General features: G+C 38.8%; 1 protein-coding gene across 3 annotated transcripts in view; it reads right to left on the bottom strand.

Annotated features, from left to right (window-relative positions):
* The window catches only part of LOC105398165 (glutamate decarboxylase), a 54,535-nt gene that overhangs the window by 5,972 nt on the left and 22,087 nt on the right, over positions 1-26,476 (bottom strand). The window contains exons 1-10 of one of the 3 annotated variants that reach the window (XM_038112585.2): positions 25,110-25,409; positions 24,640-24,731; positions 23,983-24,058; positions 13,430-13,539; positions 12,837-12,963; positions 5,926-6,123; positions 5,413-5,531; positions 4,478-4,618; positions 3,961-4,071; positions 3,311-3,378 (exon numbers count right to left, since the gene is read on the bottom strand). In XM_038112585.2, coding sequence (XP_037968513.2) covers positions 3,311-3,378; positions 3,961-4,071; positions 4,478-4,618; positions 5,413-5,531; positions 5,926-6,123; positions 12,837-12,963; positions 13,430-13,539; positions 23,983-24,058; positions 24,640-24,705 — 1,016 coding nt within the window. In that variant the 5' untranslated portion in view covers positions 24,706-24,731; positions 25,110-25,409. Of the gene's footprint in view, positions 1-3,310; positions 3,379-3,960; positions 4,072-4,477; positions 4,619-5,412; positions 5,532-5,925; positions 6,124-12,836; positions 12,964-13,429; positions 13,540-23,982; positions 24,059-24,639; positions 24,732-25,109; positions 25,410-26,476 lie in introns of those variants that run through there. The other 2 variants (XM_038112591.2, XM_048633304.1) reach the window with 2 other exon arrangements.

Here is a 26,476-nt window from a genome sequence, read left to right as displayed (position 1 = left end):
GATGACACTAGAACTTTTACTTACTCTAGGTATATTTGTAACAATGGCTTGAAAAGGCTAGTTTAGGTGTGCTCTCGAAATAAATACACCACATTTACGCAAACTGCACAACTTTACTTTGATATCCTCCAAAATTCATCATAAGTACAATTAGTTACCTACTTATAGGACGTTAAAAAATTCAGCCCTGGCGTGTCTTAAGAAAAATGGTTGCAAAGATTAGCCATCCAATGTTGTTGAGTTGCACTCAATCACTCCCAAAAAGTGAGTCATTTGCAGCTGAGTCCCGCTAAAATCTACAATAAAAGTAGGTATTAGTTTATTATTTAAGTGCCCCAAGCTGCAAGTGTCGCGATACAATTTTGAACGAGAGAGTGTTTCAAATTGAAAGCAAACAAATCCATCCTCACTCGAGTTTACTGAAGTGCAGAGAGAATAACAAAATGGAGGAGAAGTGAGAACCCTCATTTTTACTCGTCTATATCGAGTAGGTAATTAAGGTTATGTATTGTAGTTTAAGGGGATGAAAGGAGAAAGTGACATAACTACTGTACTTTTTATACACTTGAGCATTAAGCGTGTTACGCTTTTCTGACTGGCTAATCCTTTCACCACGGTGAGTAGGTACGGTGACAAATCCTAGATCAGCTCTGTAAATACCCTCATTCTAAATATTCAAAAATATAATATAGAAAATTGACCGGATACAACTGATGTTCAGACTTTGCAAAAAGTACCCAGCCAAAAAAGGTTTGTGATCTCTGACATGTCAAAAAATCATAACTGTCAGAATTCCGCCGGATTACTAATTAGACTGTAGTGTTTGTCACCGACAGAAGTGCGCATCCTGTATAGTCAACCGCTGACTGCTCAGGGTGCGCAGGATGTATATAAACTGCAGTTAAAAGAGTTAAAACGTCACTATAGTAAAGGCTCCATTCGTTTGTAAAATCCCCTATTTATCAATGATTGATTCCATTACACTTCTACATGAATATTGTTCTCCTGTAGTTAAACTGTTTGCAATCCGGGGGCTGTGAATGATGAATTAGCACCACGAGGGTTTTTAAATTAATTATTCTGAGGAACTTATGGTTTGGGGTTTTAAAGGCTCTCGTTTTAAACGGATGTGGCTTTGCCACAGTGATGGATGGTTTTTGCAGGTAATTTACATTTAGTATTGTTTTTTGTGGGCGTTGAGCTCTGTGAGATATGCTTAGGTCACATTTGGTGGTTATAATAATAATAATTATTAGGCAAGCAGATTGTGATTAAGTAAGAGCGAAACTTTAGGTGTCCCTGAAACTATATCGATCAACTAAATTGTCAAGTTTATGATTCATATAATTTTATTCCTGAATTTCATGATTTAAAGCCCCCCTTAATTTGAAACTTTAAATAGTTTTCCCCGAGCCCTACAGGGGCTTTTACTGAAAAAGCTTGTATCATTAAAAAGCTACACGGATCTGCAATTAAGTGAACACTCCAACATGTATGCAGGGTGTTTCCTGTCTGTAATCCGTCTGTCTGTCCGTGGGAGCCGCCGCGCCGACCTGACAGCTGCTAAGTGTTGCCAGCTTAATCCTTAGAAGCCAGGGGTTGCCACGTAACAGTAGGTATATTATTTGCCAATAGTTAAAAGACGATTGAAGTGGACATTAATTATCGCAGTTAATACCTGTAATAAACTTTTTGATAAAGTTCACTCTCTCACTCACTCACTCTTGCATGATGGCTCGTTGACCCAAAGTGGATCTTGGCCTCCGCTATATAAAGTTCACCTAACAATAAAATATTTTTTAGATGGTTGTAGGAATTGATAAAGAATCTACTTTCGTTTTGTAAAAAAAACTTTTACAAACTTCTTTGCCTACGCGCTACGAGCTACGAGCTACGATCGTAGCAACTGACTACGGTTATAGTTGTAGCGCGTTTATTTTGTGAATTTGCATGAAATGAAAATACCGATATTGTAATCGTACTCTTAAATTAGGTAATTAGACACTTATGAGTATCACTTCTTAAATATTAACCCTCTCAACGACTCAACAACCGTTTTAATAACTTAATAATTACGAAACCAGGGGCAAGGTGGCAGCCCTAGCACCTCCCAGCTCTTAACCCCCGTCCCACGGTTCACTGGCCACGACTGGCACATTCAGGATTCACTTGTCAGACGCCGAGCGGGGCGGAGGTAATGTGGATCACGGCTTAAGAGCAGAGGTGGTGGAATGTTGATGAGATTTTGGGCAAGTTTTGAGTACCTAGTCAGGCAATAAGGTATGATAGTTTCTGATGAGAGATAAAAGCATAATAAGACTGTTTCTTTTACATTTATAGTGTAAAAGCAACGTTACGACATATAACCCCACTTCTACTGAGGACTTATATTTTGAATTAAGTAGTTTGGTTAGAAGATTTGTAACTTTATTCATTGGTACAATGGTTATCATTAGGTTGAGCTTGAAACGGTTTGATAGTAAACAAAATGCGGACGGTTTTTTCTCTATTTTTGTATGTGACACACCATCTTGTTCATCGTTAAATTAAGGTTTAAAGGTGTAGGTGTATGTACCTACATCCGTACATACTAAAAGAGCGGTGGTGGCGTAATGGATAAGGCCTTGTCCACTCAATCGAGAGGCCCTGGGTTCAAATCCTGGCCTGTACCAATGAATTCTTGCAATTGTGTTTTCAATTAATGAGTTTAAGCACATAATACCACGTGCTCTTACGGTGATGGTAAACATCGTGAGGAAACCTGCACATCTAGATTTTAGATGTGTATCCTAAGTGCATTGTACTTATTCTAAAAGGGCGATATGGTGCGCAACCTATCACGTGAGTACAGATGTGCTTCGAAAAGTGGGTGGGTCACTTGTGAGCCACTTCTGACTACCGGGATTACAGTCGTGAGTGCATCTATATATACACCTACATCCGTTTCAGTGTTTCAATATGAATGCATATCGCGAGAGGATGATGGATGAGGGATTTAGCAAATAAACGCTCTCGGTTTATTTCAAGAGGAAATTATTGAGTTTCCCTCTTGAAATGTGGCGCTCATCCATCTTGTGAGGAAACTGTCGGATTATATGAATACTCTTACAGACTCTTACTGAGTATTTTATTGAAAACTCCTAATTATGCACGACTTTGAATAATAATTTTATAACGCCGCATGGTAGGTTAAGTTTTGTTTTGGGCAACCTGGCTGTCAGATGTTTTCAAGCTGCCCGAAGACCTCTGACTAGGCTTAAAGACTACAATGGCTGATTATTATCTGATGCTGATGATGATGAAGACTCACCTCTCAATGCCGGTGAGGCGCGGGTGGCGGTACTTCTTGGAGAACAGCAGACCGCCGCCCCACGCCGCCTGCAAGGGGAAACTGCCTTTAGACCATGAGTTACAATGTACAACGTCTTCTTACAGTGCGTCTGACAGGAGTCGACATGGCATGGGAAATCATGAGTTGTGATAAACGTTTATGTTACGCTAGTGTTTAAGGCTCGTTCTGAACATGACAGGGAGCCGTGACAAGACTTTTGTTTACTACTGTGGGCTAGCGCCATACCACCATGTCCACTTGCCATATCCATATCCATATCCAAGGCTCAAATGTGGACCCACTTGTTTCTTAATAAATTATTTAAGTAGGTACCATATAATAGTTATATTATATTATCAATTGACGGTTTCTATTATGAAAATTACAAAATTGTATACATGGCGTTAAAAAAGAGTATAAGTAGTACTCGAAAGGAGGTGGAATCCGTGGGCTTATTCTCCATAGAAACGTGGAGGGTTATAACTTTGCCGCTTGGCTTTACTGTTTTTACAAAATTGCAAAAGTCCTCCAAAAACACTTTCCAGAATCATTTACTTCCGGTTTACTATATACCACTTTAGTAACACCATGTACGTATATAAGACAGATAAATAAAGTTGTGTCCTCACATCGACGTGCATCCACATGTTGTACTTCTCGCAGATGTCGGCGATCTCCACGAGCGGGTCGAACGCGCCCAGCACCGTCGTGCCCGACGTGGCGTTCACGAAGAATGGCACCTGAGGACGGAGGAGGAATGTTGAGGAAACAGCAGTCAAATATAATATACAACCCATGGAGACGTGGTGTTGCCCTGCCCGCACACCGACCACACACTCACAGAGAGACCAGGGGACCAGGAGTAGACCAGAACCGTAGCAAGATATTATATTCTGCTTATAGCGATAGCTAGTAACTTGCAGAAATCCTTCTTACCGTCGTTGGTGACGAAGCTGGGTTTCCAGAATTTCCAGCTCTCCTCTAAATGGTTTGCTGACATCTTCTAAAGCAGAAGCAGGGCTTTTGGCATCCTGGTAAGAGGACCAACCAACCTTGATTATAGACCTATTCAGCTTTGTCCCTACCTCTATTGTTTCCGAACCTCTTGTTGTGTCCACCTAATTAAGTACACACAGTGGTACTCACATTCCCCTTGTCCTTGTGCAGGCGCACCAGGCGCTCCAGCTCGGCGGGCAGCATGCGGCCGCGCTCGTCCGACTTCACCACCACGCAGTAGTCCGTGCCCAGACCGCACACCGACGCGCACGACTTTACGGAGTAGTGGCACTGTGGGGAGAAAGGGGAGATAAATATTGTGATATTGTGATAAAGTGAGTGACAATTATGCTGTTTAATTGGGTCATGTTTTTCTAAGCAAGCTGTACAAGAAAAGGGCGAAAAGTTAGTCGTCGCAATCGAGTCACAGTGTTGAGCTTGCAGATTGAAGCGCACGACTTTAGTAGTGGTACTATGGACGGAAAGGGGGATGAATATTTTGGTGGAAGTGCGGAAAGTTTAACATTGCAACTTTGCAACTGGGTATAGTGAGCAGGCAGACTGAAGTATACATGATTTTTAGTTGGGTGGAAAGTAGGTGATATGTCTGCCGATAAACTGTTTTAACAGTTTGGCGGAATATTTGTGTATTTTTCGTGTTTATTATGATAAAATAAAGTTTTAATAAATCAATCAATCAATCAATCAATCATAGTTATTTTCTATGTAGTTGATTTTTGGTACTGCAAGTGCCTATTCATCAGAGATATGCTATGAGGCTATCCAGTGATGGTGTGATAGAAATTCATTCCCACCGAGACGGCGATGGTGGTATGCTATGGGGCCAATGAAAATTATTGGTGGATATCAAATGCATCCATAGCAACGCAGTACATCTCTGGCACGACTTAGGTCAGAGGTGCCCAGATATCATTGGCACTCTAAGTCAGAGGTGCCCAGATATCTCTGTAATCATTCGATCACACAATCTTGTACCTGGTTGCAGGTGAACATGACGAGCGGAAAGAGACCTTGCCCCAGCAGTGGGGACGCGATGGGTTGTGTTGACTACCAGGAGCGCATACCTGGTCGGAGGTGAACATGACGAGCTGGCCGGGGATGGAGGAGAGCCCCTTCTCCTTGTACTGCGGGAACTTGTGGTGGCGCGCCGCCAGGAACGCGTACAGGTTCGAGATGGAACCACCTGCAAGATAACAGATGAGCATCAGATAAACTTATTTAGAAATTGAATAAAGGCAGGGTTAGTTGCAGTTTCACGCGTTGGGACGCGCGGCTTGGCTCTAATACAACCCTGGCTTAACAGTTCCCGCGGGCTTAGCAGCTATCTAGCTTGTTGGATAAGGTCTTTTCTAAGCAAATTTGGGTTGCAGGAGAGGCGCAAAACTCATACCTATCCCTCCTCTGTCCACCGCTAGAGTCCAGGCGGATTCGAGGCGGCGTTGCGGTAGCCTTAATTCTCGTGCAGTGAGCGGAGTGCCTTACACATTTGTAGTCGACTGAGGCCAATCTGACAAGATTTTTATTTCACAGACAGTGAAGCCTGCATCCATTAACATACTTATTCGCCAAAAACCTACCCGGAGCCAAGATCGAGTCCCCAGTAGTCCAGCCAATCATGTCCCTCATCTTCTTCAGCACCACATTCTCCATCAGTATGAAGACTGGAGCGATCTCGTAGGTGAACATGTTGGTGTTGGCGGCCGCCGTCAGCCACTCGCCGGCCAGGCTGATGATGTCCAGCCCGCAGGACAGCTGGTTGAAGAAGTGGGGGTGGCCTGCGGAGAATGGGGGGGTTAGATGGGATACAGTATACTTTTACCACAGGGTAACGGGCGGGTTAGAGAGCTGTGGGTTGGATATATGCTGTACAAAAATATCGGTCAAGATTAGTCGGATCTGAACGGCTAGCACGGGAAGCAATTAAGACGTGACAAAAGTTTTCCATCGCGCTCGCTCGTGAGCCTGCGCGATGTGGGTGAGAGCGTTGCAAAACTTTTTTCACGTCTTTGCGCTCCTTGCTAGCCCTTCTGCTCTCGAAGGATGCCTGGAAATGTATAAATAGTATGAAAATTAAAGTTTAATTAGCGGGTAGGTTTAAATTACTGCTTTTACCCAATAAATACAAAAAAAAGAGGTTGGGGGAAATTAAGTACAACAAATATTGTCACGCAAAGTTCAGTTAGTTTTTAGTTCAATTTTACTTAGTTCTATCTATAAAAAATCATCACCATCAGAATCTATCTCAGACGTTGCAAACACCATTCCGTCGGGACGAATTAAATTCACACCATATGCATAGCCCCTCAGCAAACTTTTTAATTACCCACATCGCTCCCCTAGGGTTGCCAACATAAAAAAAACTCGGAATTGTTGATAAAAGCCCCCGAGGGTATACCACCCCTGCGGGCTGCTGTATGAAAGATGAGGACACATTATATCTGTTTAGAAAGACGTTTTTATAGACTGACTAGCTGTTCCCGCGAGCTTCGCTTCGCCTTAATAAGTTTTCCCGTGGGAATTCCGGGATAAAAAGTAGCCTATGTTCTTTCTCAGGGTCTAGACCATATGTATACCAAATTTCATTCAAATCCGTTCAGTAGTTTTGACGTGAAAGAGTAACAGACAGACAGACAGACAGACAGACAGACAGACAGACAGACAGACACAGTTACTTTCGCATTTATAATATTAGTTAGGATAGCTGATAGATTTATAGAATAACATTGTTGTTAATCATTATTGTGTTTGGGGTAAAAGAATAGGCACTTTTTTGTTATTATAAATATTATTATTATTTAATCTTTATTGTAACTACAAATATTACAAATAAAATAAATAAATAAATACCTAAACGTAAGGTATTTTTTTTTAGTGAGTTACGGAATTCATATTCGATCGAATTTCAGTAGATTTTGATAGTCCATAATCATCATCATCAGCCAATAATATGCAGCAAATAACTCTCCCAAGGAGCTCAGATAGGGAAAAAGCACTAAATAATACTTAGAAATACCTAAGTTTTTTTATAAAAACTACTTTACTGTATGACCAGGGACAAAAGTTTCATACTTACCCCCTTATTCATAAAAAAGTTATTGGACGCTTTAGCTATTGAACTGTTCTGTCACTCCCAGACAGAGAAAAATTTGTTCTTCGACAGAACAAAACAGTTCAATAGCTAAAGCGTCCAGTAACTTTTTTATGAATAAGGGGGCTAGGTACTACCCGGTCAACACATCACAAAACTACATTCATAGAAAAAGTAAGCCAAAAAAACCTTAGCGAACTAAAAATATAAATTCAAAAATCCAATCAATCACGCCGTCACTTCCCTCCCCCAGCTCTACAGCGCCCCCTACAATGCAGATTAAACTAAAATTAAACCAACACCTGATTCGCGATTAATTGTTGCGCATCTGCGGGCTGAATGGGGGATTATATTAAATTCCTTTGCCGAATTAATATTGTTTTTATTGTTGGCAACCCTAACCTAACCTTTCCCCTTCACGCCATTTTTATCCATACGCCTTTGGAAATAGCGACAATATTCGCTTGCATAGCATTGCTCGTGTCTTTTTTCGTAGTGCATGGGATTATGGGACTTAAAAGAGAGTGATTGAGGGCTAGTTTTCAGTACTATGGTTGTTAGGGTTGGCGAGGAGAATGGATGCACTGACTTATTGGTGAATTTATGGTATTGTGTTGTGTTTGGCTTAGATTAATAGTTTACTGAATGAGTGCCTACGGTTGTGTAATCACAGGATTCAGTGGATGTACAGTCAGCTCCTTATATTTATATTTAACACATAATGTGTATGTGTATCGCCGTACGTATCAGACTGTACCTACCATGTGGTGCACAGAAAATTAAACACTTTGTCGATATTACTTAAAGAAGTTTGTAGTGTTATGTATACAGACAGGTGTTTGCAAGGCATTAAAACAATACGTTTTTTAAAAAACTAAAAGATATTTAGGTAAAAAGAAGCTTATTTGATACATACCAATACGAAATATAATACTTATCCCACGCTGCACACAGAAAGAGGGTGCCCCACGATACCATAGAAATATGACACTGACTGTTACAGATAACACACGTCAAACGTATAAATAACATCCCTCTCCACTAGCATTCGAAAAAAAAACCGCAGTTGCCCACTTCAAGATAAAACGTCATAAAAAGGCGGGTAGATATAAAGGAGATATACAAGCTGTTTTGTGTATGTTTATCAGTTGACACCGAGGTCCCTGGAGATGAGTGGAGATAATGGACAATGGAGGGGGGAGGAGGTCTTTTAACTCCCAAAGAAAAATAGGGCTGTTATAAGTCACTCATCTAAAAATCTTTTCGTACTTTGAATTTGTTTTGGTCAGCTTTGCGTGACTTCTTTATTGTTCTTGTAAGTTTACATTAAGTATATTTTTTGTAAACTACGACTTTATCTAAATACATCATAGATTCTTATAAGATATTTTTGTCCCCAAAATAACAAAAGACAAACCAAACCAATAACTTTTAAAAGACTGTGTGTGTTCGAGGGTGGGTAAGTCCAAAAGCCCAATTTTTATGACCCTAGAATAAATTAGAAAATGAGAGAGGGGCTAGTTATAAAATCCTAGTTGATTTACAATGGGCTCAGTGGGTGGGGTGACCGTGCTTTGCGCAAATTATGGGATTATGGCGCGCCGCAAGTAGGTTGACCATGGGTTGTATATGCCATAATGTTCTGAGTAGTTTTTATATTTTTATATCTTATGATAGGTACTACCTACCTAAATATCACTAGTTATTTTATTTACATGCAATACGTGTACACCTTCCTCTTTTACTTCATAAGTCTTTCATTCACCCAAAGGCTGCCTGGAGGAGATCGCTTTTAGCGATAAGGCCGCCTATTGTGCTTACTCCTTTTTTTGTTATTTAATGTATGTATATTGTATTTATTGTACCTGATTATAATGTTTTAAATAGGTAAGTACTTACGTATAAAAACATTCGTCATAAGCAGACCTGCCATTATTTTTCAATGGACTGCATGCATTTTTGAATTTTGTACGGAAAATCTATAATCAGATACTAGTTAAATAACAAAACGAATGGTCACCCTACCACCCCTCGCATCACCGCATCCACTCGATACATCAGATCCCTAATGCCGATGGGTCTTCCCGAAAATATATCCTTATTCACTCTTTTATAGATGCCTCAGGATTTGGATAAGACGGATAAGGAATATTCTGAGGGAAAATGGAGGATTGAAAGTGGTTGATTGTTTTTTTATGGATTTTCCATGCTGTTTGGGTGTATCTTTATAGAAAAAGATACTAGAAAAAGATCTCAACACTCTGATCAGTGGTTTAATGTGCTTTTAACAATTCACGATTGAAATAGTTAAATTTATTCTGATTTTGTACATTAAACCGTGAGCATAAATAGCAAAGACAAATGGCCCTTAATCCAAACGGAGAGTAGTTTGTAAAAATTGACGTTAATCAGAAAAAAAATATCGTATAACAATCAATAAAAACATTTGACTTTGACATAATATTATAACGATTCAAACGGATATTTAAGTTATATTATACCTATTCAACTCAAATTCAACCCGACTCCCAAGTCTCCCAACCAAAAACCATTGGAGTAGGTCCGTGTTGAATAGTATACAATATCATTGTTTATCTGTATGTAGGTACGTAAGTGTAAAATTCCACATTGCTAACAAACCACATTGTGAATTATCCTTTGAATCGTCACTGAATGCAATAACCACTGGTATATTACATTTATTAACGCTTTGATTTACCTATATTGTAGTTCTCACCCCCACTACCCACCCTATACAGACCACAGACAAAGCTACTTGACACCCACATCACGTACCGTCAATGATGGATACAATAGTATCTATTAGGAGATACTGTTTGTGATCCGCCTCTGTTGGTACTGCTTGTAATTTAATTTTAGAATAACCCGCAATAAGCAATCTGATTTCATACTATAACAAACAAAGAATTTATGTTCAGTTTTTATATAGTGCTAAAATTATAAGTATAAAGCACTCTCTGTTTCATTTAAATCATAACCCAATAGGACGGATGTTGACACGACTGAACCGACGGCTTTAAGGTAAGCGTCCACCTTTCGGCACGAACGCAACGGACGCATTCAGTATTCTTTGTATAGAAATTGCACACAATGGCGTCCACTTCTTCGGCATTACTGACACCGTTTCTCCGTACGTTTATTAAATACGGTTGGTCCGATAGGTAGGATACCAATAGGCGGACGCTTACCTTTACATGCCCACCCTATAGCATCGTGGATCATTTCACTTTTCAGACCTCAGCCTTCTATGTCCAAACCTGCAGCCATAATTTACAGTCACAAATTGGCAGTCGGGGATCGAACCCTACACCTCTGGGTATTGAAGCAGAGCTCCTACCACCAGGCTACAGAGTCAGATCGCAATATTTCGCATCAGTGAAGAACATAATAATAGTTAATAGCGGTCGTTATTCCGATCTACTGCAACTTGTAATTTGGATTGTCGGTAGGGCGATACTGCCGCGTAGGTGCAGTGGTTAAGATCTCGCTAACAAGTGGTTCCGGGTTCGATTCCATTGCCATATACTTAGCGGCTTTATAAAGATTTGTTTTCGACACCTCAAAAACAAGACTGTATTTTACATATTTTCCTAAAACTTATCCTAAAACATAATTTTACTCAGATTTGTTCTGCAGTTAAATAATTATAGTACTTACTTTAAATTAAAAATAAATCTGTACTTACTAAAAAGTAGCCTTTTCTTAGGGCTATCTCTACCAGACAACCCACATGGATAAATTTCTTTTTAATAAAACACCACTCCGACCCAACAGGCCTAATACCTCTTTTATTAGGACTAAATGATGCGCCATTTACTCAGAAATGGGAATCATTCTTCTGAGCATATCTCATCCGACCATTAGCCGCGGGCTTACAGAGTAATCCTGGTAAAGCCATGCGGTACTTCGGGATGATGAGATGGAAGAATTGCCCCCTTATTTCTTGGTTAGGAAGGTTGAAAGTTATTGCTTGATGAGAATGAGAAGTGCGATTTAGACACATATACATAGTAGTTTTGTGCAGTTTTATCAAAGATTATGACTCAATAGTTGTCTGGAAGAGATCGTTCTTGTCTGTTTACTATACTGTATTTTAGTTGGTTGTATTTGAGTATTAGATTTGCGAACCAACCAAAAACGCATTGTTTTGTATTTGTCATTTACGCGCCTTTTCCGGTGACGACCGGAAGTTATCCCGAGGTCAAATCAGCCGCGATATTAACTTCCGGAAAATAGCGACTGATACAGACCAAGCGAGAAATACTTTATTGATTGTTTTTAGTGCTTATATTTTTTCGGAACAAGCTGGACCATCGGTAGAAAAAATAGGGTTCCAAAAATAAACCTTAAGTATTATAATATCTCGTTCCGAAGTCTGTCATTTAATAACCGGCGGCCATTTTAGGTAATTTGCGCGGGAAGCAGCTGCCGCCATATTGCTGAGGCCGACCTTTTTGCAAAGACTATTTTAATAAATCTCTCTTTTATTATGAAATACAAGGCCTGTAGCTGTAGGGTAACTAAGAATGTTGTGAAGTTGATGATTCCGGGTGTTGAATCGTCATAATATATTATCTTAGTGTTTATAGTTCATATGCCCGCTAACAGATGTCAATAATCTACATCGCGGTATTAAGTTTTCTTGTGCTATAATGACTTTCTGGTTGTTATTAATAAACATTACATCTACCACCAAACGAATTGAACTTTAACACCGGGGAAAATGAAACAGTTAGCTATAGTTAATGGAAGGAAGTGAAGTAAGTATTTCTTCAAATTATAGGTACCAAAACTTGAAACCCCTATTCCGAGCCCAAGAGCACGCAACACCAGTTTTCAATCGCCGACGCCGGGGCCCGTTCCATTCGCCCAAACAAACGATTACTCGCGCTCCGCTGGGCGGATAATCGCGCGCGGGAAATACGTCGGAAAATTGATGCCAAAGAACGGACCCTCGCTTTTAACTGCAGCTGCGATCACTGGGGCGCGCTTTGACGTGTCATTCCGTTTTTGAACGCTCTTGATTAAAAATAGTTGCGCGTTTGATTTGAATGTCGGAGGAAACAAAAGAGCGTTGCTTTCTGCAGTATGTTAAGAAAAAGTAAAAGCACATTGTGAGCATGTCTTTTTGAATACTCATAGTACCTACTACTAGTTATATGATTATTTTATTTCAATGAGAAGGAAACCGAGACCGGTACTTCAATCCATTGAAGAGAAGGCTTATGAAGAACGAATTCATCATAAGTGTCTCACCTGTGGCCACATAAATAACCATTCAAAATTAAGCAGGTGTCCACCCCACATAACCCTGCAAAATTGCGAAGATGTCTCACATATGGCCGCACATAGCCCTGCAAAATTGCGAAGGCGTCTCACCTGTCTTAACCTGGTACTTCAGGGCCACCTTGCAGTCCTCGAGCAGAGTCTTCAGCGGCAGCGGCTCGTCGCGCAGCTCCAGGTCCAGCTGCTTCTGCAGGTCCGCCGGCATCTTGAAGTCGAGGATCTGTGGGGGAAAATGTGGTTAGCAGTGGTGAAGACTTTATTTGTTTGTAGGGGAAACCGGTGTGGAAAGAATACACTTATTTACCTATCATGAAATATCGTGAGATGCATATTAAATATCAAATCAGTCAATCCGGAAGGGAAGCTGATAAGAATGATGTGTATGGACCCTTCGTCACTGGTAGTGAAAACATTTTTTGTAAACGACACAGACAAGACAAGAGTTGAGGCAGTCCACGCTAGATGTGGCCACGTTTGGCCTGGCCTTTGACACGGGGCATGGTAAGCAGTGTGATGACTGAGGACCACCTATTTAAGCACCGCACGTGTGCATCAGTCCTGATCCCATAAGTTTTGCATCGCGTTCACTCACACTCAAGAGTGAGTGCGACGGAGTACTTTTGTCACGTCTAAAATTGCGACCCGTGCTAGCCGTTCTGGTGGTTCAGTAGCCAATGAGGACCCACCTTCTCATTGCGGTCGTTGACCTGCTGCACGAAGTCGAGCAGCACGTCCACCACGCGCGCCAGGAACTCCCGCGTCTGCGGCCCCGCGTCCTCGCGGTACGGCAGGATGGCTGCGGGAGACAAGGACAGTTAGTAGAGTGAAAGATAGATGGAATGGAATCAAGTAGATAGATTCGGGATAAATCTACGGTCCTCCTGGGACCTCGCGGTAGGGATGGCTGCGGGAGACAAAAACAGGTAAAGGCTACGGAATACGAGAGGAATGTTAGTAGTGCGAAGGGTAGATGGTAAGACACATGGAAGACACACGGGTTGAATGGAATCGCGATAGACGAGAGGAGCCTCTTCATGGAATGAATGAAAGATAGGACGGGACGGGATGACCGGCACACGACAATTTATCGTAGGCATTTGAATCTGAATCTAATAGACATCCTTTTTGTTGAGCGTGCGATACTTATAAACATAAAACAATTCATAAAAATATATTAAAATGCAATGAAATATTAAATTTTAAACCCGCATGGCGTTTTTCAATATGCTCCCACCCAAATATTTCTGGGCCAGTTTTCATTGAACAATTTCCATGCTTCAATTCGATCAGATATTTAGATTAAAATTCCAGAGAGATGAGTAGCCAAAACATCCAAATATTTTCTCTTCGAAATACCGACCAACAACAGAATTCCTACAAATTAATCACAAAGGGTACCGGAGTTAAGAATGTTAACCCTCCAATGGCAGGGGCTGAGTAAACAGAAGATAGGGGTCATAAGTTTGAACTGTCTAGTAGTCTAGTATATTATGTAGGTATGCAGCAAATTCTATAAAAAAATATATGAGAGGTTAAAATAAAAATAGGTACCTATTGTATAAAAAGATAAAAACGTAAAAAATATTGCAGGCAATTTATTCGCTCGTTATCAGATCACTGTATTATAATATGACTGTATAAGTGATTTATTTAAGTACTTATACACGTTGATATTTTGTTCGAAATTAAGCAATTAACAGAATTAAGTGTTTATCAATATTACAACTTGCATCACCATTTCAATAAGTTTTTTACTTTTAATTTATCTCATAGATAGTCAATAATAAAAAATATCTGCAAACTGCAAGTGGTAAGCAACCCTAAACCTGCCATCGAGGGTCCCACAGGCCTCGAGATTAAAAATATAAAGCATTCCGTTACAACGTATGGACGGACGGAAGTTTAATATCGGCAACAGATGTGAATAGTGGTAGGAGAATATTCTGGAATTTCTGAACGAGAAAGAACGTTGGCAGTTTTTGATTGATAGATTCTTGAGCGTTGAAGCTGACATTGACATTGGTTATGAAAGGATGAAGCTCAGAATAATGTTTGGAATAAAGGCATTGTGAAAAGCGAAAAGATTGTGTAACTCTTGTAAGAAATAAATGGTAGAAAAATTAAATGTCTATGTGAAAATACGGCTATTACAATTTGATTGACATTGATTTATCCTCTAAAGCATAGATCTGTGCTCGTATTTAGACTGAACAAAATATTATCCTATGGATGCATAATTAACATATACAAAAATAATAATCAGTAAGTACTTATTCATATTGTTCTTTCTAATTTCATACTTTTACAACATTCTCATAACTTCAGAACCCCAACTTTTCCAGTCAGTGCCTCAGCGACTTTTGATTAAAACGACAATGCACGCATGTTGCCCTCAGAATAATGACGGCCTCGCTTCGATGTAGCCCGTCCATAGAGTAGACGTATTGTTTTGATTAAAAACACACAAGACAATGATGTTCAAATGATTATTCGTTCTTTAAAAAGGCTTCCGGATATAAAGCCTTTGTGTTGTCTGACTTTTCAATTTGGTTCTGAATGCTGAGTTCAAAAGTATACGTCGCTACGCAGGGAAAATGTTTAGGGTTTTTAACAAAGAAAATGAGAGTTGTACATTTTTTGTTAACCTTCTTTACAAACTACTAGTAGTAGAGTGAAACAAACTTATCTGTTCCGATGAGAACTAACATAAATGTCTTACGTTGAGTCGCAGAAAGGTACTTTACTTCTTGTAACTCCGAATGTGTTTCCGCCTTGCTTTGACAGTATACGGTCAGAAAGAGACAGACATAGATTTAATTCCGACATTAGCTTAAAGAGCCTTTCTAAATCTCGGCATTAGTTGCTCTGTACTTTTAGCCTTAAATTAATTCGATAAGACTTCAATAAATTATAGCAATAAGTACATTGTTAAACGCCATCACCACTCGACCACAAAACCACGTCATTTTCAATCGATCAAAACCATTCCCACGGGCCCGCGATATCGTATTTAATATCCCATTCACACTGTTATCAGGTCTTCAAACTGTTGTCCCGCAAAACACTCGGCAGATAACCCTCCGCCGGCGGTGTGGGTCCACACGACCCCGCCGCCCTCCAGGGTCTATAATCTTCTCATCCGTTAATACTATCAGTCGCGCTGTCAAACACAGCCTACAGCTATAGCCCTCTCAGCTAAAGTGTTTTTTAACGACCAAGTTTGTTGATTTTGCGACTTATTCGAAGGATTTAAGGGCGATTTTGCCGGCAAATTGAAATGCGCTGTACATTTTCCGTGCCACCTGAGTTTTGCAGTTGTTATGTGTGAATTTAAACCCTATTTTGTGAGTGTCTGAGTTTCTGTCACTGTATTAAATGCCTTGCACGAATATGTCCGCTTACAAAATGAGGGGTGGAAGTTGGATTGTGGAATTCTGGTCTCTACAACTGATGCCATAAGAACTAATAGGCCAGTATTTCTGATGTGGTCGCACTAGAGCCATCTGTGCAAAGTGTAATTATTTGTCGAGCATTACTTACTGCATTCGGGGGGACGAGAGATTTGTGCACAGCTTATGTTTGTGACGTAATAAGCCTGTTATTATGGGGATGTCCATTTTGGGAGTATTTCATTGGAAATATGACTGTCATTTTAAATTTTGTTTTTATGCTGCTAGAGTGTGAAGGGATTCTGAGTGTAAGTATTTAACTGTTTTTAGATTTAAAAAAAAAAAACTTTTTTGTTGGCCTATATACCTACGTAATTTATATTATTGAATTTATTGAGCTTTACCTAATCTTACCTCATATCTTAGATAAGTATGCCTAATAAACTGTACCAATTAAGTTTGATTTTGGGTTAGGTACACTTGACACGATAGAAAGTCCCTAGTATCCCAATGCAATGTGCTCTTTCATCCCGGACTTTTTCTAAACTCAATACTTTTACTTTCTTAACCATGTTTCATGAAAACGACGACCGAATGGCGTAGTGGTTAGTGACCTGACTACTGAGCCGATGGTCCCGGGTTCGATTCCCGGCTGGGGCAGATATTTGTTTAAACACAGATATTTGTTCTCGGGTTTTGGATGTGCCGTAAAATGGCAATAGGCCCGCCCCCTATTACATTGGGACTAACATAACACTCTGGCGAAAAGTGGGTGCAGCAATGCACCTCTGCCTACCCCGCAAGGGAGTACATTAGTACAAGGCGTGAGTGCGTGTTTTTTTTTTTGCTCACAAATTCAAAAGTATTGCGTCTTTTAGTGTTTAATGTCGGGCGTTTTTAACGTTGGTTAGACTTGGTTATTTAGCAAAAATTTTAGCTTGTTTGCATGTAGTCGGAACAGTAGCTAGTGCAGCGTGTGAAGCATTGCGACCTCTGGTAAGAAGGGGGGGGGGGGCAGAAAAATCATGAAATCAAACACTATCGTCTGTGCCACGTGCGCGTGCACTGGAGGGTTGATGTAGAGTTACGAAAGTTATAGAACTTACAGAAGAACATTCAAAATATAATATACTTAAATTTCAGCCTGGCAATTTTGCCTTCAAAGGATTTTCCATACTTACTTATATATACTTCCATTTATACTTATGTCGTATTAGTAAAGATTTATAAACAGTTTATTAGCTATAATTTAGGTATAATATCGAAAAACTATACTTGTATGAAAATATTTTTGATTCAAAGCAGTAAGTTGCTGTTTGGACAGCAGTCGCTAAGCTTAGTCAGAGGCCTTCGGGCGGCTTGAAAACATCTGATAGTCGGGTTGTCCACTTACCCGACAACTCTCTCAGCACAACCCGCACTAGGCCAGCGTGGTGGACTAGGCCTAAACCCTTCCTTTATTGGAAGGAGACCCATGCCCCAGCTAAGGGGCTAAATATTTATTTATTTATTCTTTATTGCACAGTATACAAAATTAATTATGTACAATCAGGTGGACTTAATGCTATCCCACCTATACTATGCCAAAGAATAAATGCCGCTTCTATAACGTTCCCAACTCTACACATCCTCAGGAATTTCACTTAAACGCATCACCCCGTCCATTTGTTACACTCTGTCTTTTACAAACATCGTTCTTCCCGCTCCAAGCAAATGTAGCTCCTATTCGTATAGGCACACGACTGATATTATGTTCTGGGGTGAGTTGTAGTTTCAATATTGAATTTTGTGATACATGGCGCGCGTGCCAGCGACAGAAAAGAGTGTAGCAACGCTAACTTGGCAATGGGTAAAGATGAAGAATGAAGAAGAGTTTCACGTCAGTGTCTGAAATTATAAAAATAATTGATGATAATAGCAAGGACTTTGTATCAAAGACCTTGGAAATAGTTCACCATAACTTTTTGGTTTTGGCACTTGTTTCGCAATAATTGTAAGGTATGTTAAAATTGTTTTTTCCATCTAAAGGTTGTCTGGTATACCTACTTATCAGATTGCTTCAAGCAATAATAAGGCCTTTTGTGCTGTTTTACTTATAAGTTTATATTTTGTACAGTAAAATACTTTCATGATGCTAAATTTTATTAAAAGTAGGTATTCTATTCTACTCTCTTGCAAAGTTAGCGTTGGACTCTAGGTTCCACAGAAACTTATCGGGCGCCGTTTTAGGGTTAAGAAGAATAGAGGTGATTAGACACGTTTGTGGGATAAAAATTAGATTGATAATAATAAAGAGAGATTAAAATTTGATTATTCGGTGGTGTGATATTGAATTAATTTGTTGGTTCATTGGAGATTTATTCATGAGTATGGAATGGCTTGGGTATCATAATGTTTCTATGTGATGAAGAAGTGTAATTATTTTATAGCAGCTATCTCGTTTATTGAAGTTTGTCTGTAAGATATTACTTTTTGCATCAGTGCTGGCTTTTTGCATAGGTACAAAAGTTCTCAAAAATACTAAATCGGTTATAATTTTTAACTAAGTTGTTACACATAGATCCTAAGTTTGGTACCGTTATTTTTCATTCGAGGTTTTAGATGTAAAAATACAAAGAAAAAACCATATTACAAAGGTTTCCAATTCCCTCCCCTCACATTAAACTCACATTCAGACATGTTATGAACTCTTAAATCCCCCCTTAGGAGAAAGCTACGACAATTGATAGACTATGGACAAACGGGCTTTGCAGACAATGTATGTGTTTTATCATTTCGGTGACTAGTTAAGGCCTGTTCACATCCTTACTAATATTATAAATGCGAAAGTAACTGTGTCTGTCTGTCTGTCTGTGTGTTACTCTTTCACGCCAAAACTACAGAACAGATTTGAATGAAATTTGGTGTACATATGGTCTAGACCCTGAGAAAGAACAAAGGCTACTTTTTATCCCGGAATCCCCACGGGAAAACTTTTTAAGGCGAAGCAATGCTCGCGGGAACAGCTAGTAAATATATAATTTTAATAAATCCCGAAATAAGTCTGTATACCTACGATAAACTGAAAAGTATATCATTGATACATCGTCATTATAATACTCTTTGTATTTTTCAGTGTGACCAGTTTATACCCTATGCAGGCTTATCCCAGGTTTACCTACTATAATTTCAAAAAACAATAATGTTAAACCTCGTGCTCACTACACGAAAATAGTCGAGGTTCGAGATTAGTCGTAAAAACTCGAGCTATCAATTAATACATTCCCCTGAACTAAAGCCTAGCGGTAATCGCAGGATTGCTGAGTACCACTTAAGTATAGCTTAGTACGAGCACTCTTAATGGGGATTCGTTTTCGTTTGACGTTAAGTTTTGGTACTATTGCTATTATTGTTTATTTAAAAGTAACTAAATACCTATAATTGTCTGGGAAATATTGAATTGGCTAGTAAAATCAGATTTGAATCGTTGAAAATACGTCAACTATCTCGACCGAATGGCGTAGTGGTTAGTGACCCTGACTACTGAGCCGAAGGTCCCGGGTTTGATTTCCGGCTGGGACAGACATTTGTTTAAACACAGATATTTGTTCTCGGGTCTTGGATGTGCCCGTAAAATGGCAATAGGCCCGCCCCCTATTACATTGGGACTAACATAACACTCTGGCGAATTGTGGGTGCAGCAATGCACCTCTGCCTACCCCGCAAGGGAGTACATTAGTACAAGGCGTGAGTGTGTGTGAAAATACGTCAACTATTATTGAGAATACAGACAAAATAATGCTACAATCATTTCTTTCGCCATTTCTTTCCTAGTTAATGAAATGGTGGTATTAACGATTATACTCGTACGATATTTCAATTTATTTCATGAATTATTTAGTATACAATTTTTAATAGTATAGAAACATACTTATTCAAAATTCAAAACAGCAAAACATAAAATAATTTCCATTTATAAAACACATATTCCTGGAACAGATACAGGGCGAAATCTCACGAGTCTGACTAGGCACAATGCGACTAAACCCCGCCTCGCCCCTCGCTGTCAGTCAGGACGCAGCCGAGCGGCGCCCAGTGTGAATACAGCTTTATAAACCAGGAAATGTTTGGAAATTATAAACACATCTTTATAGATGAGTATACGTAGGTTTAGGCATTCCATCAAATATCATCGAAGTTATGCCAAAAAGTTACCAATTAAATACACAGGTGTTATTTATACACTTACAAGCAATGAAGTTCCAGTGACAATAGGGAGATTTTCAACTATAGACAAACAACCATAGATTATAGATGACTTCATACTCAACAGCACTGGTTTTTTTTTACATTAGCACCAAATTACTTCAAAATCTGCAATTTTGAAGTAAAAAAGTACATATTTTGATCAAATTCTATGTAAATGGTATAATGTGTAAAAAAATTTGGTGTCAACATTATTGTAATGTGGAACTTTTTCTTTGCTCATGAGTGTAAGATAGTCATGATATGATCTCCAGTCTAAAAATATCAATCACTCAAAGTTAAGAACCCGAAAAACGACCCCCTCAAAAAACCAGTGATCATAAAATACCGCCATCCCGCAAATCCCAAAGACAAATAGCGCCTACCTCCCTAGTCTATGTCGTAAATAAAAAAAACAATCAGTGTCTATGGTATTTGAGAGACAGTCATAGCCCGTGGTAAGCCCAGAATATATTATTATATCAGCTACATCCCTTGTTTTTAGCGGTTGATATTACATGAACAATATACAAATAGATGGAGTGTCAGTGCAAAAGAAACGCCTCGACAAATAACACTCTACTTTTACCACTGAGCTCTTGTTTTGAATTAGTTTGGTTAAAAGATTTGTGACCTTGTTCATTAACAGCCAGTTTCAATAACACTATCTATCGATAACTCACAATTACTTTCATACGATTTTGACACATCAAAAGTAGCATTCTGTCATAAACGTAAGAAAGTACATAAACTGTCAGTTATTGATAGATAGAGTTATTGAAACTGGCAGTTAATGAACAAGTGCACAAATATTTTAACAAAACAAATGCGGACGGTTTTTTGCTTTGATTTTGTATGTAACACACCATCTTGTCGTATATTATTAATGTAAGGGATTCATTCATACCGCGCATGGCCATTTACTAAATCTAGATTGTGATTCCATCATGATGTTTTCCTTCACCATGAGTACCATTAAATTTCTTAATTAAATATGATTGTAAACTGCGACAAAAAAGAGGGGTGTTATAAATTAAACGTGTCTGCGTATCTGTGTATCTCTCTGTGGTAGCATAGCTCCTAAACGGCTGTACCAATTTTCGATCACGGCTAATTTTCAGGAATTCATTAATAATAATAATAATGTCCTCCTAGCCGAATTTCGACCACGGCGGCCAATCTCATTTGAGTTCAGCCATCACAGGTGATCAGGCTTATATGTCCTAACCAAACTTAGAACCACAATTTACAAACACAAATTGATGGTCCCACCCGGGAATCGAACCCGGGACCTCTGGGTCATGAAGCGAAGCTTCTACCACTAGACCACAGAGACAGGAATCATTAGTAAGTACACGATAGGATTTGAACCCGTGGCAATTCCGCTACGTCACCAACACATTCAGTGATATTTCAAAATGTCCTACCAAGCTAATAGGCAGAGGTGATTAATAACATTCTAAATTGCCGCGCCGCGACACAAGTCGGGTAAAAAACAATAGGGGTAATGCGTTTTACTTGTCGGGTGTGTGACTCGTAACATTGTGAATTTTCAATTTCCCTCTAGATTAAATTAGCTTTTATCCATTATTACTCAGATAATTATAAGATCCTTATAAGTCTAAAGACTTTTTAGAAAATTTTACGTCTTTAGACAGCAAAAGCGATAAGTGTTATGAAATTTATTTTATTTTATTTTTATTTATTCATTACCTACTACCACAGAAAACATACTTCTGCAAGATTTTAATATTTTTTACAATTGAAGAAGTCTAAATTATATTTTACTAGCTGTTCCCGCGCGCTTCGCTTCGCCTTAAAAAGTTTTTCCGTGGGAATTCCGGGATAAAAAGTAGTCTATGTTCTTTTCCAGGGTCTAGACCATATGTATACCAAATTTCATTCAAATCCGTTCAGTAGTTTTGGCGTGAAAGAGTAACAGACAGACAGACAGATAGACAGACACAGTTACTTTCGCATTTATAATATTAGTTAGGATTTGCTGATCTAAACCTTTCTTTACACCAGCCAACAAATACTGCTACACTACCAAAACCCTAAGTTCGTCTATTAAGCAGAGGGCGTCCCACGCTATGCTACCTAAACTCAAGAACTCATCTACCCCAACGAAGATCGGTCGTTCGGCAGACACCGCGCTCACAGATGCACAAATGAGGGTATTTGGCCACGCGTCGCGTATCACCACTTCCGGTGGCAACACTTCCGGTTTCCGGTATGAAGGCGGGATAATGTCGTTGAGGGTAGATTAGAAAAGTCGTTTAATTTCCCGTGAAATCGGTAATCAGATAGGGTGAAATAAATATGAGACCTGTGTAAAATTTTCAAGTAAGCCTACACCAACAACAACAACAACCTACATAATAGTAGTATACTTTTGATCACAGCAAAAAGTACACGTATTGTAGTTAATAAGAAGAAATAAAAATGTACTTAAAAACATTAACTTTTTACACATTTCTTAAGTCAGCAATTCCGTAAGGGTCCTTTGTATTTATAGGTTTGTCTTTGTATAAAAGTCCATAGTAAAACTGAAAAAGATCTAAAAATTGTCGGCGAATATAAAAGTTTTTTTATGAAAGTTAAAAACATACTAATTCCTATGGACAAAGAACCAGTAAGTACCTAGCACCCAAAATCTATCTATAACTATTTAACTGGAATAAAATAATAGCCAACTGTTTAAAACCAAAGTTAAAAAACACCTATTGAATCAAATGTCAATGACCTAGCTATGCCTATTTAATTACCTGTCTATACCTACATTGATTGTGTTGTACCGTATTACATAAATATAAGTGTCATTATGTGTATTGTGCTTATAACTTAATTAGAAATGAGAGTAACCTGCCAACAAACTGTTTTCACATTTTGGCAGACATTTAATTGTAATACTCAGCATGTATTTTTGATCATAAACATAAATAAAAATAAATAAAGATATTCTTGTTTCGTTTCCATATACATTAGTAAGCTCGACCGGCAAAGCAAGTGCTACGGCGAGGCTACAAGCGATTGCTACGAATGGCGTAGCGCTACGAATGACTTAGCGCTACGACGCTGCGTAGCACAGAAGCTAAATAAATTCCGATATTTGACAAGATTTTTTTACAATAGGTATTTTGTATTTGATTAATCTTCAAAATAGGTAGGTATAGGGTAGCTTTTTTAAATCCACCCATCCGCACTGGTCCACCAATCCGCACTAGGCCAGCGTGGTGGACTAGGCCTAAAACCCTTCCTTCATTGGAAGGAGACCTGTGCCCTAGCAGTGGGGACGAGATGGGTCGTGATGATGAGCTTTTTTAAAGATATAAAAAATATACGAAAAAAACCTTTTATATACTAACTTTGTTGGTGACGTAACTCTTTACTATTTAGGTAGTTAAAACGAAATTTTATTTTTGCGAATTTATAAAACTCGTAGTACAATAGCCGTTCAAAATGACCTCCTTTCAGATTTGTATTTCCCTTTTTGCAACACCCTGTATACGTAAGTATTTAACTAAAATCCAACCTTCTAAAAATCCCGATTAATATAAATTTCATCTTAAAAACCTGTAAGCTGGAAACAAATGAATGCTGAAAAATCAAAAAATGGTACTCACAGTCATAGTAGAGGTTCCCCACGGATGACGTCAGCTTCGGGGTGCCTTGTCCGGAGAGCGCCGCCATTCTTTCTCCCTGTGGGAAAAAAAATACTTACTTTAATACTTCTAGAGTTGGGTATTATAGTTTTGAGAAGCTTACGAGTAGAGTTTTAGACTTTTAGCTGATAGGCGTAAAGTTATTTTCTAGTGAACCAGAGTTCTGAGTAACACCACATAAATAGATAAATAATCTTCTGAAATCTGAAAAATGTATTTGTAATCCTGATTACAAAATAGTAAAACTTTTTCACTTCTTTCTCTTATCTCAGCAAGTGTTATTTGTCTCCCGCTTTACATAGATGTAATGATGATAAGAGACAATCTTTTAAACTTCTTATAAAGTAGGCATATATTTTTTTATCGACACCCACCAGCCATTAAGCCCTATCGGGTGTAGTTCCCACGACCTCAACCTTTATACACGACAAAATGACAACACATAAGTATATTACCACAATAGAAATAAAAATAAAATAAGCACATAAAGTAAAACACAGCTATCCAAATGTAAAACAACGAAACTACATTACAATAGCATCGACATGCAAGTCACGGACAAAGAAACGCGAAAAAAACAAAATGGCGGCAAAATCTAAGATGGCGGACTGAACTAACCAATTGTATGTGTTCAGCTATTTGCTTGCAGTAGGAAAAAAAGCCGTCCAGATTCATCTTTGACATAGCTCGCTAACTAACTTTATCGTGGTCTGCAATCAGAGAAAAATATAGTTTAATATATTATCATCTTCTTAAAAGTCATTTAACATTACAACAGGAAAGTTAGATTTAAAAATACACGTAATCTTAACGGCTAACCTTCCTTGAAATTTTAAAGTTAGAACCGGATTGCTCTTTATCAATAGCTATTGACGTCTTAAGTAAAGTTTAGATCGCCTTGCGCATAAGTTCTACTGCGCATGCGCGCAGACAAATCCATACTGGGAGGTCAAAAGGGTATTTAAAATCTATATATTGAAGAGATTACGTAAGATATATAAAAATCTGATAATGAAAGTGATTTGATAGGCTAGTTTTTCTACAACATTTAGTGTAAAACTAAAGTATATAAAATGATATATACCAACCTTAGTCTTTTGCGTTGAACGTGAAACTTTTATATATACTTTTAATTAAACTACAACTTTATCGCTACAATTTTAAAGACTAAACTATAGTCTGGCACTACTTGTAAGATATATTTTTCGTCGAGAAACAGATCTCTTTGTGGTTTACGGGATCGTTCATACAATTATATATGAACCGTAAGTGATCTCGTAGTTTGGATGTTTTATATATGTTTTTCATATATGAAGATGTTTAAATTATACTTTGAGAGAGAAAATTTGGTTCTCTGCCGCGGTTAGGTTTAGGACTTTCAGAGCAGTAGGTGCCGAGAAGACTGGCTGAAATTCAGGGAGGCTCCAGACCGTGGCCCGGCGCCTGCGTAGTGGAAAGGTTAAAAGGTAAAGGGGGGTGGGAGTTCTGTGGGAGGAGGTCTGCCTCGGGGAACCAGGTCACGATTGGTCAATACTGCCAGCTGTGGTTTAGCCTTTGTCGAATGTGATTTTGTTGAAATGCATTTAGAGTTTCGGAATAGTCTGGGATAGATTGGGGAAACATTTTTGGAATAAGGTGATAATGAATTATTATACCTTGTTTCACGGGGAAAGACATCTGATACAAACAAAAACTACCCTTGTTAGAATGGAATAAGGGTCCTGTCAGATGTCTTTCCTCGTGAAAAAAGGTATATTCATTTATAAGTAAAATAATATAGCACATTCAATTATGCAACACTCCTATACTTACTTATTAGTTGCGTACACGCTACCATTGAAAAAGTTCCACTTAAAAGATTCCGACACCAAATGTACCCAACTTTTTAACATTTAATTTGAACAAAATACTTACTAACGATTTAATTGTTGTTAAGTACATAATTTGGTGCTATTGTCACCGAATGGCGTAGTGGTTAGTGACCTGACTACTGAGCCGATGGTCCCGGGTTCGATTCCCGGCCGGGGCAGATATTTGTTTGAACACAGATATTTGTTCTCGGGTCTTGGATGTGCCCGTAAAATGGCAATAGGCCCGCCCCCTATTACATTGGGACTAACATAACACTCTGGCGAAAAGTGGGTGCAGCAATGCACCTCTGCCTACCCCGCAAGGGAGTACATTAGCACAAGGCGTGAGTGCGTGTTTTTTTTTTTTTGTCACTGGAACTTTTTCATTGTTCGTGAATAGTAAGTGTTGTAATCATTGTTACTGTAGCTTTTATGCGTACGGCGAGTGATATATCATTGAATAATTTGATAGGTACTTATAGAAATGAGTTGGTCAGGATGTTTGTCAATAAACATTTATAAATGAAATGTATATAAAAGTATCGTCTCTCCTACAATACAAAACAGACTAACTGCTACTATACCAAGACTTGTGTGGTGAAATG

Source organism: Plutella xylostella, chromosome 2, assembly GCF_932276165.1.
Source record: "Plutella xylostella chromosome 2, ilPluXylo3.1, whole genome shotgun sequence".
Lineage (NCBI taxonomy): Eukaryota > Metazoa > Arthropoda > Insecta > Lepidoptera > Plutellidae > Plutella > Plutella xylostella.
The sequence above is the reverse complement of the archived record's forward strand: the minus strand, read 5'-3'. Positions and strand labels throughout refer to the sequence as shown.